The sequence below is a fragment of the Culex quinquefasciatus genome, chromosome 3 (genome assembly GCF_015732765.1).
Source record: "Culex quinquefasciatus strain JHB chromosome 3, VPISU_Cqui_1.0_pri_paternal, whole genome shotgun sequence".
NCBI lineage: Eukaryota > Metazoa > Arthropoda > Insecta > Diptera > Culicidae > Culex > Culex quinquefasciatus.
Genome location: NC_051863.1, coordinates 159,235,213 through 159,249,459, shown reverse-complemented (window position 1 = coordinate 159,249,459; position 14,247 = coordinate 159,235,213). Strand labels below are relative to the sequence as shown.

General features: G+C 36.7%; 1 protein-coding gene across 1 annotated transcript; it reads right to left on the bottom strand.

The window, feature by feature from the left end:
• Positions 1-2,193: 2,193 nt before the first annotated feature.
• LOC6050887 (endochitinase A) lies at positions 2,194-12,137 on the bottom strand. The gene is made up of 3 exons (XM_001867374.2): positions 11,220-12,137; positions 10,824-11,158; positions 2,194-2,328 (listed from the first exon to the last, which is right to left on the bottom strand). The coding sequence occupies exons 1-3, from the start codon at positions 12,132-12,134 to the stop codon at positions 2,283-2,285; spliced, it is 1,296 nt and encodes a 431-aa protein (XP_001867409.2). The 5' UTR covers positions 12,135-12,137; the 3' UTR covers positions 2,194-2,282.
• Between the last annotated feature and the right edge of the window lie 2,110 nt (positions 12,138-14,247).

Genomic DNA, 14,247 nt, shown 5'->3' with positions numbered 1-14,247 from the left:
AGATATCTCAAACCACCGTAGTTACGTGTGACAGTTTGGTATCTATTCCAGCCTGAAAACAGTATATTTAGATCGCTTTGTGTTCATTTGGTATCGTGATCATCGTCTTCTCCTTCTGGCGAAATCCGCTGAGCAGGAAGATTGAGACTATGCTTTAATTTAATATTAAAGGTCATATTGTAAAAACGAAAATTTTGAGTATTTTTTTTCGAAAATACGTAGTTTTGTGAAAATTTTGAGTATTTTCTAAAAATGTTTTTATTACATTCGAAATGAATGAAAAATCCCGATCGTTTGATACTTATATTTTAAAAATTGAAATTTTGAGTATTTTTTCGAAAATACGTAGTTTTGTGAAAATTTGGAGTATTTTCAAAAAATATTGTTATGACATTCGAAATGTATGAAAAAATCCCGATCGTTTGATACCCATATTGTAAAAATTGAAATTTTGAGTATTTTATTCGAAAATACGTAGTTTTGTGAAAATTTTGAGTGTTTTCTAAAAATGTTATTGTTACATCCAAAATGTATGAAAAACACCAGATCATTTGGTACATATATTGCAATAACAATATATTTTTGGTTTCTCTAGAGAAAAAAACATACATTTTCAAAATATAGGAAAAATACGTATTTTTGTGAAAATTTTCATGAAATAAAAATTTTAATGGATAGCTGACATCATCCCGATTCCAAAACACTATAATTTTTTGATGTTGATGTCATAGAATTATAGCCAATGTCTCCCATATAGCCAAAATCCCATAAGCTCTGTGCTTCAGTTAAGCACTGGGCCGTGCTTAACCGAGGCAGCTGAACGGTGCAAAACCGGGGCAGTGCAAAACCGAGGCGTGCAAAACCGAGGCATGGCTGTATCAAAAAACGGACCTCGGATTCGTGATCAGGGACAAAAGTTACCCCTTAGGACAAAGTTTCACGCAAATCGAAGAGGGGTCGGTGCAACGTTTCCCGATTTCGTGTGAGTTGGTAGAGAATTACCCATAAATGATATTAACTTTTTATGAAAACACACATTTATGTTGAATTTCGGATATAATTAGCATAGCGATAGAAGATTAAAATTGATTTGAACATTTTTTTTTTTTCAAAAGAATTGCAATCTATTTTTTTGCATTGAAAACTATAATTTAAAAAGAATTATTTTTGATGAAGCGAGTTGTTTTTTTTTTGCTGTATCTCCCCCATATTTATTAATAAAAATTCAACCGCAGCTGAATTTGAGTCACCAATTGCGAGCAATACGCTTTCAAATTATTTTGATTACCTCCAATTTCTATTATTTATCATCGCCATTTTTGCAAACCATCACCATTTTATCATTTGGCAAGACAAAAACTTATTTTTTTGCCAAAACAAAACTTATTTGGCATAAGACGTTTGAAGACGTATCAAGTGTCATTTTTCCATAACTCCTGACTAGGTTTTAACAAAGGTTTTATCAAGGCTTTGAGGAGCTTGTTAGGATTCAATTGTAAAGCCTTGAACTCCTATGTAGGTTTTATAAATAGACCGTGACAACCTTTTACGTAGGTCCTCTTGGTTTTGGTTTTGGGTTTATCGGGGTTCTGGGGAATGTATGACGGCTGAGTGGTTTTAATGTAGGTTTTGGCTGACGGGTTTTACAGCGGTTGTAACAGCTAAGATAAAGTCTAAAATGTTACTTGGGAACTTCAGGTTGATTTCTGCAAGACAACTTCAGGACGATTTCTGCAAGACAATTTCAGCTTGAGTTTTTGTAAAATAACTTCAGCTAAATTTTTGCAAGATAACATTCTGCATGATAACTTCAGCACGATTTTGTTGAAAGATAACTTCGGCTTGATTTTTGCATGATAAAATTAAACAAGACACTTTCAAGTCGATTTCTGCAAAGTTACTTTAGCTCGATTTTTTTGTAAGATTCTTTATTCTTGACGTTTTGGTAAATTCTTTTTTTTTTTTCGAAGCATGACACAATGTCATGCCATTCTTCCTGGTTTTAAAGCTAAATATTGACAGTGCACCATTGCTTATCATTCCTTTTAAAAATTACGAAAACTCAATTCGACCAGACCAACTGCGTGAAATTTATCGCAACGATGAATCATTGCATTCAGTTTAGCTTCAGCACATTTCTAGAAAAATAGTGTCATTGGGCCAATTTCTAAGAGACTTTGACCCATTAAAATTATTTTGCTTGATATTTTGATCAGCAGTTCAACAAAGGGCCGTCTAATCTTTGATTCGCCTCAACTAAAAATCAAATGCACTCACCTTCCTTATGGTCGTAGCACGTAACGGTCATCGATGACACGTGGTCGCCGTCTGGAAATGAAAAAGAAAACAACAAGATGAAGCTTCAAGTTTCCAAGTGACTCTCATTTTTTTAATATCACAAAAATCACAACTACTTTCTTTCCTTCCAATTTCCAGGAGCTGGAATCTCCCTTCAAGATCTCGGGACTGAGCGCCAACCCGTACCTCTACACGACGGTCAAGGTGGTCATCCTGTCGGCGCTGTCCGGCGTGCTGAGCGAAATGTTGGGCTTCAAGCTGAAGCTGCACAAGATCAAGATTAAGTAGAGGCTGTTCACTAAATAGTAAGTTTAGTAAGTTTTAAGGACGAGCAATCCAAGTGCTAGGGAATAGTGCAAATTTTGTAGATAGCTCCGAATCTGGAAAGTCTGGATCTGTTCTCACCTTTAGTAAGGTATACCTCTAGTTTGTGTAGTGTAGTAAGGACTGACCCTTATCAATTAGACACGTGGAAACAAGAATAACCGGAATAAGCAATCCTCTCTCCCTGTGAGTGTGAGCTAAGTTTGTGTGGATCAGCAACTGTCGATAGATTTTAGATTACGAAATGTGGTATTTTTCGATGGACTATTATAACAGATATATTTTAGAAGCGTAAATCGAACGAAACCCATGTGAATCGCACATTGGTGAATGTGTGAGGTGAAAAAGAAGTTTATGTGAGTGTTTTACGATATCCGACTATTAGCGGAGATTAAAGTGTTCGTTGTTGAAAATAAATTGTTGTTTGATTTACTTTGATCCGAACGCATTGCTGTCCGAACGGGAGGGAATTTTCGGCCTTGATGAATCATAAAAGATTAAATAGTTTTATTTAAACCAATTATTTTAGTAATATATATATATATATACGTTGACTTTTGTAGCAATTCTCATCTGTGTGTTTTAACCTTATAATTTGTTACTCAATATACAATTGATTTACTTCCATACAATAGTTTATACACTTATAGTTTTCCACTACGCTATACAGACTGATTTTAGTATATATTTTTACTTTTGCTTCAAACAACAACAATAACTCTTTGTCTTAGCAAAGTGTATACCAACTTCCAAATTTTTTGAACTTTTGTTCCGACAAAATATTTTTTTTTTTTTCTCTTCTTTAAAGTTACCAATTTTTTTCTTCAGTGAATAATGTTTTTTTGTTCATTATTTCACTGCTTTTATGAACTTTTGTTTCTTTACTTTTCAATAGACGAAATGCTTTCTTGACGCGACGATTATGGGCGGTGAAACCAACACATGTTTTACTCCCACACAAACACATTTGTGTGTATAAATTATGTCATTTGTTTCTATGTTTTTTTTTTTTTTTGGACGCGTTGATGTGTTTTTTGTGTTTTTAATCATTAAGCCTAAAATATATTCTACCACGCTACGATACATCTCGAAGTTAAAAGCCTTAAGGTTCCTTTTTCGTGCCGTTTCCTTCCGGGGTTCGATTATTTCAAATACGACACAAAAGTTCCAAAAATATATATATGTTCCTCCAGCAATCGTGTCCGCCTTCCCTCCAACAAATGATGATGTGCCTCTTCGAGCGCCTTCGTTTCCTACCTAAGCTTCTGTCTGTTCTGCTAAATGTCAGGTACTTTCCATTAGTTTACGTTACGTTATTATAGAGTTAGATTTTTATTTTCTGCTGGCTGTGGTTTACGTTAAAAGAGGGGTGATTTTGTTGCTACTTTGTGGTTTTGTTACGCGGGTGGTGGTTGTCATTTTGGGAAAATTGTTTTGCCATGAAAGGTTAAGTTCCAATAACTTCTTGTTGCTTACAACCAAATTTACATCAAATTGAAAGAGAAGTTATTTCTAAAACATTTATAAATAAAAGTTTTTAAACAAGCTGGAAACATAATTAACTACATTAAGTATAATTGTCACAAATTAATATTGTACAAAACCAACGGTACCCATTTTGATCAAAACACCAGAGTAACGTTCGCTGCGTAAATTTAAAAAATGTTCTTCGTGATTAAGAATGATTACAAAATCCACTCTAATACCTTTAGGTTTAGGTAAAGTCTCAGGGAAGTAATTTTATTTGATATTTGATCAGTTTGCTGAGTTTTTAGTTTTCGATTTAAATCCACTTTTCAGAACTAGGACCAGCTTAGATTTACAGTCCAGACTTGAAGCGATGATTATTCGAAGCTCTTCAAAGAACCTTCAAATAATTAACCCACATTTTTTGTGATATTCTTATTTCTTGAATCGATTTCGAGTTCAGCGACCAAAATAATGAAACTTGTGTGCAATCTGTTTTATTACCAAGGGGTCATTCATAAACCACGTGTTCACTTTTTTTTAATTTCGACACTTTTCCCCCTAAATTGTCCACATAGTTTATGGATGACCCCCACATTTTTTTCATGTTGGATTGCGTATTCCCTTATCGCCTTAGAGCATATTTTTGACCCTGTGAACCACACACACATAGAACAAAAATGTGCAGGGTGTTATGTTCCAGACATAACTAGTTTGACAAAGCGCATTGTCAGAAAAAAATGTACCAAACAGTTCACAAAATCGTGATGAAGTTGGCTAAAATTAAGGCCGTTTTGCGAACCAGTATTCAGCACCAAGGCTAAAACTATCTATTTTTTTAGTCAGTTCAGATAAAACCTTAAATTTTCCATTCAACCAGATATTGTTATTTTTTTTATTTTTTTTTGCTTCAGTAAGGAAACAGCAGGTCTTAAAAGCGGACTTCGGTCTAAAAAATCACCAATTCTGAACCTTCCAAATGTATTAGAAAGAAATTGGAATTTTTTTTAGAAGCTTATTCTAGACCAATAAAATTGTTTATTAGGCTGGTACAAATATTATTTAAAGTTTTTGTTTTAAATTTATAAATTTTTTCGATTAGTTTTAGGGGGCAACATCCATTTTTAATCTTTCAAAATCGTGCTTGCAAAAAACCATTTTTTTTCAAGAGAATTCAAAATTTCATGTTTTTACCATTGTTATTATGTAAATGGGTCATTCCAGGTCAACTGAGTACACATTTGGACTCGATCTTCTCCGATTTGAACCAAAATTGGAGGGAACGTTCATCTATCGATAGTTAACAGAAATCTCAAGCTTGGTGCTGATTAGACCATCCCTCTATTTTTGACACCGCTCTCTTTTTGCCGATTTTCTAAAAAACTTTTTTTTTTCTTTTAATCATAACTTTGCAACTATTTGAGCAAAAGACACCCCCCCCCCCCCCCCCCAAATAACTGTCTTCGTAGTTATTTACAACAAAGTTTGGCTATTTTTGCAATCAGATTCTTGCAGGACTGGGTGCGTAAGTTTGACAATTTTGGAATAAGAAGACAACAACTTCCTTGGTTGCTGTGCACCCTTAAATGCCCACGAGTATTATATTTTACCGTTTTAAGAATTAAAAAATCAGTTTTGACCTATTCCTAACATTTTTATTTGTTTTACTTTATCACCATCGTGTTCCCCGGACAATTTTACATAATAATCGATGTAGACCTCAAACTTAAATGAACTATTGGCGAGATACAGCGATTTTACTGGAAAAAAGTATGATTTTGCGCAGCACTTGGAAGTACATGGTGTACATTTCAACAAAAAGGGATGAATCGGTTTTTATGTGTGAGAAACTTATTTCGGATTTGAATTCATAGGACAGAGTGCAGCGCAAAATCAAACTTTTTTCAGCAAAATCGCTTTATCTCGCCAATAGTTCATTTTAGTTTGAGGGCTACATTGATTATTATCTGGGTGCTGAAAAGACAGAATGCGTAACGTGATTTTCGAATGCTCCTCACTACTCCTCACTAATACAACTGCACTACAGCTGTAAACATAAACAAAGTAGAAGGCTATGTTCAAGCTCAAGCGTGACATTTATTTTTGCTGCTGAAGTGACTTGTTTTGAAACATTTTGGATCTGTTGATGTTAGACTTTTCGCTGACAAAATTAAGTACTTCGCGCGTGTTTTGTTCATAGACTAAACGACGGGCAGTCAAAAGAGGCCTTTTTTGTTTTCCACGTGACGAAAAATTGCGTCAGAAGTGGGTGGAATTTAGTGAATCGTAAGAACCTACAAATGGCACTTTTAAATGTTTTAAAAGTTCGACGCCATCAACTTTTTTGTTATTACTGACAAAATAAATTATTGATCAATTACAATACTTGCTATTTCTTGAGAGCATTTTGCGAACAGTAAATTGGTTCCGCTTTAACAGTTCTAAATTGAGGCCGCTTTGCGGACGACTATTCAGCACCCAGATTATTATGTAAAACTGTCTGGGGAACACGATGGTAATAAAATAAAATAAATAAAAACATAATTAATTGGTCAAAACTGATTTTTCAATACGTTAAAATATAATATAAGTGGGCAATTCCTTGGACAATTTTCTATAAAATGCAACCTGCAGAAAATCTTTTGCTCAAATAGTTGCAAAGTTATGATTAAAAGAAAAAAAAGTTTTTTTAGAAAATCGGCAAAAAAGGGCGGTGCCGAAAATAGAGGGATGATATAATCAGCACCTAACTTGGGATTTCTGTTAACTATCGATAGATGAACCTTCCCTCCAAGTTTGGTCCAAATCGGTGAAGGTCGAGTCCAAAACTGTACTCAGTTGAGATGAAATGACCCAAATTAAGGTCGATTTAAAAATATTTTGTGTTCTTTTTTAAATAATTTTAATGTACAGTACCACAAAAGGCGTTTTTCAACTGAAAAACAAATCTATTTTTTTTTTCTGAAAACTATCGCTAATGATTGCAACACAACTGTACTGCTAAACAGTATAGACTCGATTATCCGAAGCCTCTTTTATCCGAAATTTCAATTATCCGAAGGTTTGTATGGAACTTCGGATGATCGAATCAACAACAGATGATCGAATCAACAACAGAACAAATCGTATTTTTTTAATTTTCCTATTTTAGTCATAAAATTCAAATTCTGCGACCCCATTTCAGTCAAATTTGAATGGTTGATGGCATATTAAATTGGAAAATGTATTTTTGCAATATTTCAACACCGCCATTTTGGCCGCCATCTTGTATTTAAAAATTCTAAATCATTTTAGAGTAGTTTATTAGTCACACTAAAGCTCAACAATCGAAAATATGATAACGAATGAAAACAATTTCGTAATTCGATTATCCGAAGTGAAATTTTGCCAAGCCAAGTATTAAATTCTTGCTTGTAAATTCATTTTTTTTTTCAAATTTTCATGGCTTTCACCCTCAACTTCGGCCAGACAACTCGGTGGCCTCGATGACAAAAATTTTGGAAAATATTTGCATCGGCCTTGGACCTTATTTTTCAAATGACGATTGCTCGAAAACTAATCGTTAGATTTTAAATGTACAATAAACAGAACATTTGTGAAATTTTCCGTTCATTCCGAAATAGTTTTAAAAAGAAGACTTTTAGCATCGATTTCGGTACCAAATAGTAGCACTTTTCAGCATTTATTTTTAATTCTGTTATTTTTGGTACAGAAAAGTAGGCTTTTTCGTCGTTGGAGAATCATAGGAAAAATAAGTAGTTTCATAACAAAAGTGCAAAAACACACAAACCCCGATGGATTGACACCATCTGTTGTCAAACGAACGGGGTCACTTTTTGGTTTGACACCCCTTTTACACGGAGTTCACACACACTACTGAACGTTTGTTTTGATAGTGTTCGTGAGCGCCGTGTAAAAAGTGACAGTTCGTCACTTTTTAGTTTGACTTTGACCAACCAACGGGGTAGGGTAGGGTAGTCATCAATGAGACACTTTTGGTTTTCAACTTTCAACGATTTTTCTAATTTTTTCATCAGCATGTCTTAATGTGCTTTTAGTTGCATTATCTTTCTTTTAATGTGTTCTATCATTGACCAAAATATGAGATCGATCCGACATCTACAGCCAGAGTTATTCAACTGTCTCATTGTAGACGCACTTGGCAGGAACAATGAGACAGCTGGGGAACAATGAGACACTCTACGAAAATCAACATTTTTCTAGCAAAACATCATGTTTATGTATTGTTCCATTGCAGGTGACTTGTCTTGAACATTTTAGAGGAATTTTGCCAACATGAAACTTTTAATAACAAAAGTTACACTAAACAGTATTTAAATTTTGTAAAATCCATATATTAATACCAAATAACTTTGTATTTTTGGTTAAATGAAGTTTAAACTCTATAAATATGCCAAAAATCACTTTTAATTCATGTTTTGAAAGATTTCCATCGATTTTGAAAAGTTTATGGAAGAAAAATCAAAGTGTCTCATTGTTACCCATGGGCTGAAATTAGTGGGGAACAATGAGACAGTCCTGGATTCTGGGTGTATTTTAAATTTTGGCCAAATCTAATGAAAGGACATTGTAGCCCAACTTAATCCCTATGGAACGTCGAAAGAAATTTTAAGAAATATTAGTTTTGGTGTAAATAGCAGCCTACGATCGAAAAAGTATTTTTTGTCCATGATTTACTTTTACACCCCAGAATCAAACATTTATGGATTACTTTTCAAGGGAGCGTCCATAACCAAAGCCACTTATATGGCAGACGTGTATCCAGTAGACACACCTTTCCCCTAAATATGAGCCTGATTGGTTGAAACTACGACTTGTGAGAGCCATTTTATCATTGTTCCCCGTGTCTCATTGATGACTACTCTACCCTACAAACTAAAAAAGTGTCAAACGAAAAAGTGACCAACCACCGGGTGTTGAGTGTAAATATTTTTTTGCAATTCCGTCTTGAAACTGTTTACTTTTCCTGTCATTTTAGAACGACGAAACAGCCTACTTTTCTCTACCAATAATTAAAGATTCGAATAGAAACACTTTTCAAAATAAATGCTGAAAACTTCTACTTTTCAGCACTGAAATGGATGCTGAAAAGTTGAACTTTTCAGCACTTGTTCTGAAAAGTAATACTTTTCAAGATTATTTTGATTTAAATGGTGGATTGACTAAATACGTGGATATTTGACTTGAAATTCCACTCAAAGATGATTTTCGGAATTGCAAAAAATGTTGTATGGAACTCGTTGCAGAAGTTGATTTTTTCAGCACTCGTCATATTTCGACGGTAACATTTCAAAAGGCATCATGTACATTTTGACACTTTCTGGGTTATTGTATATTCTGAAAGTACTTCTAATAAGCTACCTCTCCACCAAAAGTGAGCAAAAGTTACTTCAGTAAAGTCTGTTTAATCATGATTTTAAATAAAGTAACATAAACAAAATCTCTGCCATCAGCAGTCCCTGTTTATATAGCCCTGTCATCCTGTCAAACAAAAGGCTACATAAACCTCGTGACGAAAAAAAAGCAACATGAAAAAAGCGCCATGTACATTCGGCGAAGAAAAACGAATCATAACAAAGCGCCCCCCTCAGTGACAGCAGGGTGATATCGACGTTGGTGATTTCAAAAGAAGTTATGTTTGTTTTTCTCAAATAAAATTACGGAAATAATGTTTTATTGAATATGGATGATCAAGTATCAACAAAAGCAACGTTTTTCATCGTTTGTTATCATTAGAACATCTTATTTTGATTTTATATAAAAATGGTAATTGAAAATGGATGCTCAACATTCAAATTATCAAAACGCATGGTTTGTACATGATGCTTTTTGAAATGTTGGCATCGGTGAACCTCGTAGGATAAATGTACGAATTGTTTGCAGTCAGTTGAGCCTAGCAAACAAAAAATCGGCGAATATCGGCGCTATACCCTAAAGCACTCAAAACAATAATTTTGCAGTTACAAAAACAAATTGAGGTAAACAAAAATCAGTTTTGTAGACACGAATGCCAGATTATGGTAAAGTGTCAATAATAAACTATAATAATAATAATAAAATCAGTTAAAAACACTACACATGAATAGAAACGTATCAATTAAATTCAACAAGACATCATTTGAATTTAAGAGAAACCAATTCTCGATTATCCGACGAAAAGTATGCAAAACAATCGAGTTTTCAACATTTTTGAAAATATCTACTCTAAAAAGAAACAATTCTCTCATTTTATAGGATACAAAAGGTAGCTCAGCACAATTCCGTAAAATGAAGAACCACTTCGTTCAACGTCGAAACATTTCACTACAGTTAAAGAGATGATACCTACCTACAGTAACTAACAACTTTTGCCACAAATTTTGCTTCCAATCAACGTCTATAATTTTACTTTTTTTTCAGTATTCGTTTTACTTTTGTTATTTTATCTCACCAAAAAGCAGTGATTGATTAAGGCTCCGTAAATTTCTACCAAATAATGGTTGTGGTGCCTCGCGACTTCTCCTCCCACCTTCTGGTGCACGCCCGCGAGGACTTGTACAAAAGTGACAAAAATTCCAAAAAACGGTCACTCCTCCGACAAAGGAAACAGATTACGACCACCGCCGAACTTCCCGAACAAGCGGAAGCTCGGAGTGATCGGGGGAGCGATCCACAAAACATTCACACACACATACAAACACGCACACACACACACACACACACAATCATCTTACATCGAGCCGGACTTGGGGTAGTTCCGCAGGCCGGATTTGCTACTTCCGGAGGATGTACCGGTGCCGCCGCCGCCGCCGCTGGTGCTGTCGTTCCCGGTGGGGGCGGGATTTTCCGCCGATTGGCGCTCGTGGTACTCCTGGAAGCACGGCACGATGCACAGATTCGTCTGGCACTCGGGGCAGTGATACTTGGTCTTGCGCCGCAGAATCCGCCCGTGGGCGTCGATCGTGTTCCAGCAAAAGTTACAACCGAGCGCGGGCCCGTCCCGGACCACCGGACAGTGGCTGGAGCGCTGGCTGTCCAGGCCGGGGATTTCCGTCGAGCGGGAGGTCATCTAGAACGGGGGAAACGTTGTAACTATTGAGTTCCTTTCCAAAACTGTTAGAATAACTCACCAATGGCGACGAAGCCGACCGGGACAGCTCCTCGCCCTTCACCCGTATCGAACTCGGCGTCGTAAGATCGCTCAGCGGGGCCGCGGAAGCAGCACTGCCGCCGGTGGTGGTCGTGGAGGTGTTCGCCGCTAGATGGTGCTGCTGCTGGTGAAGGGATTCGATGTCGGGGACGAGAACAACCGTGGGACTCATTGTGCGGTCGGTGTGCAGATGGATCTGCGGAATCGTTGTAGTGGCGGACGTGGTCGTTCCGGCGGTTGCCGTGGCCACCGCGCTGGACCCGTCCTCGTCGGATTCGATGTTCATGGGTGAGTTCGGAGCCAAATAGTGCGTGGCGCCGCCGCTACTCGTCACCAGGGTCAGCGGAGTCGAGCTTTGGACGGTGGCCACCGTGGCCGTTGGGTGAGAGAGCTGTCGTTGGAGCGAGTATGACGATATGGCTTGGAACGCTTGCTGGTGCGAATGGCTGGACGTTTGGCTGGGTAGCAGCGGGTGGGAGTGTTGCTTCACTAGGTATGGCTGCTGAGAAGGGACGGCCAAGTGGTGCGACGGTCGGGTAGGTCCACCGGACCGCACTTCCGGGGATGAAACCGCCGACGACGTTGGGATGATTGGTTCGGATATCTGACGCTCGAAGCGATGATGCTGCGGTACAGCTAGCAAGTTCTGCGCACTGTACATCGTAGTCCCGTCCGGGGTGTCCAAATCGGACCCGTACTGCTGGCCGGACGAGGATGAATCGCTTTCCTTCTTTATCCGCTGCTGGCGGATCAACAGTCGACCACGCTTGGCCGCGGCCAACGTGCTGCCGCCACCGCCAACGACGGACGACGACGACTCCAGGCTGGCCGACATGCTCGAGGTTCCGCTCGTGCTGGACTGAGCGTGCGCGAGGCCGAGTGCAATCTTAGCCATTTCTGCAACTAGAAGACAAAAAAAATGTTTTCAAAAATCTAATAGACATTGGAATATTGCTGGAATAGACAAAATCTACTGTTTTTTTATATTTTTTAAAGTAAATCTTTACATATTTTCAGTTTCATACAAAGAAATACTGACAACGAATCAATCTCTTAGTGCCAACTTCCAAATCATCTGAATCGTCGACCTAAAACTGATCGTGAAAGAGCATGATTGCAAACTAGTAAGCGATTGGATGCTCACTGCTCTCTTTTGAAATATTGCTGGGCAAAGAAAACCATAAAATTCTATGTGTCAATATGGGTATTCCTAGTGGTTGGTACTACCAACAGTGGCCGACAGCTATAAAATCAACTTGGTTTTCCCCAAAAACGATTCGTAATCGATAATTGTCTCTCAAAAAATCATCGAACAAAAGTTCTGAATAAAAATTAAAAAATAATATTGACCAAAATTTGTAATTTGTAATTTATTGGAAACGATAGCCTGTTAGTATAACACTTTGTATCAGGTTAAGGAAGGACGTTGTGATGATTACTTTAGATCCAAAATAAACGAAACAAATTAACACCTAGATCTAGTTTTGTAAATGACTTCTCAAAGAACTTTTGAATGCTGATAAAGTTGGTTTGACCTTAACTTCTGTTGGTAGATTGTTCCAGCTTGAGATCCCAGCAATTAGCACAATGTGGTGTCTTCGGCAAAGTTGTAAGTATTGTTGAGGACTTTTGAGAAAAAATAGGTACACGGAAAAAAAATTGCAGATTTTTTTATCAACTTTTTTTACTAAAACTCAATTTACCAAAATACGTATTTTTTTATTTTCGAGATTTTTTGATATGTTTTAGGGGACAAAAATCCGCAACTTTTGAGCAATAGAGAAACATGGTCAAAAAATCTGCCGCCGAGTTTTCGTTTTCAAGATATAGCCACCGAAAGTTTGATTTTAGCGAAATATTTGCAGTTTTTAAATTAAAAAAAGTGACCATAAGTGACCATTTCTTAATTATTTTTTTTAAGTTCAGAAAATTTGCTATAAAATTTCCTAAGAGACATTGAAGATTGGACCTCGGGTTGCGAAACACGAAAATTGAAGTTTACTAAATCTCACCAAAACAACCCACCATTTTCTAATGACGATATCTCAGCAAATAATGGTCCGATTTTCAATGTTAATACACTCAAACCCCGATGGTTTGACACCAACTGTTGTCAAACGAACGGGGTCACGTTTTAGTTTGACACCCCTTTTACACGGAGTTCACACACACTATCAAACGTTTGTTTTGATAGTGTGCGTGAACGCCGTGTAAAAAGTGACAGTTCGACACTTTTTAGTTTGACTTTGACCAACCAACGGGGTACAAACTAAAAAAGTGTCAAACGAAAAAGTGACCAACCACCGGGGGTTGAGTGTACATGAAAAATTCGTGAAATTTTCCGATCTCTTCGAAAAAAAAAATATTTAGAAAATTTTTAAATGAAGACTAACATTTTAAAAGGGCCAAACATTGAATATTACGCAACCCCAGGTCCAATCTTCAATGTCTCGTAGACAATTTTATAGCAAATTTTCTAAACTTTTCAAGAGCAATTCCATGTCAAATAGGGAATCGGTTGTACCCGACCATCTCCGATTTCAATGAAACTTTGTAAATATGTTATCCTAGGCATATATAAGCCATTTTTGTGTATATGGAGCCAGTTACACTCGATAATGATATTTGAGAAGGAAGTAAGTGTTTTAAATATTTTTGTATTTCGTAATTTAAATATTTCTGTATCTCGAAGCCGTTGCATCGTATCAAAATGTGGTCAAAGACAAACTTGTAGGAAATTTGACGGGCTTTCCGAAAAAAATACACTGAAAGAAAATACACGCCACTTTTATGAGATTTTTTGATTTTTAAGTTTAAAGGTCAAATTTGAAGGTGAGCCCACGATTTTTTTCAGTCAAAATTTTTGTGAAAATAGCCTAAGATGTAACAAAAAGACTCACGAAAAATGCAGGATGGAGCAACTCACCCAGAAAATTACAAAAATCATTTACTGAAACTGTTTTTTTGAAAAGTGCTCTAAACGTCAAAATTTTCAAAAACCGAACTCG

Excerpts from the sequence above, each read along its gene's own strand:
- LOC6050887 (XM_001867374.2), bottom strand. The coding sequence starts at position 12,134 with ATGGCTAAGATTGCACTCGGCCTCGCGCACGCTCAGTCCAGCACGAGC. Across the intron at positions 11,159-11,219 it reads GGTCGGCTTCGTCGCCATTG|ATGACCTCCCGCTCGACGGA; the intron begins GTGAGTTATTCT and ends CCCCCGTTCTAG. Across the intron at positions 2,329-10,823 it reads TACCCCAAGTCCGGCTCGAT|ACGGCGACCACGTGTCATCG; the intron begins GTAAGATGATTG and ends TTTCATTTCCAG.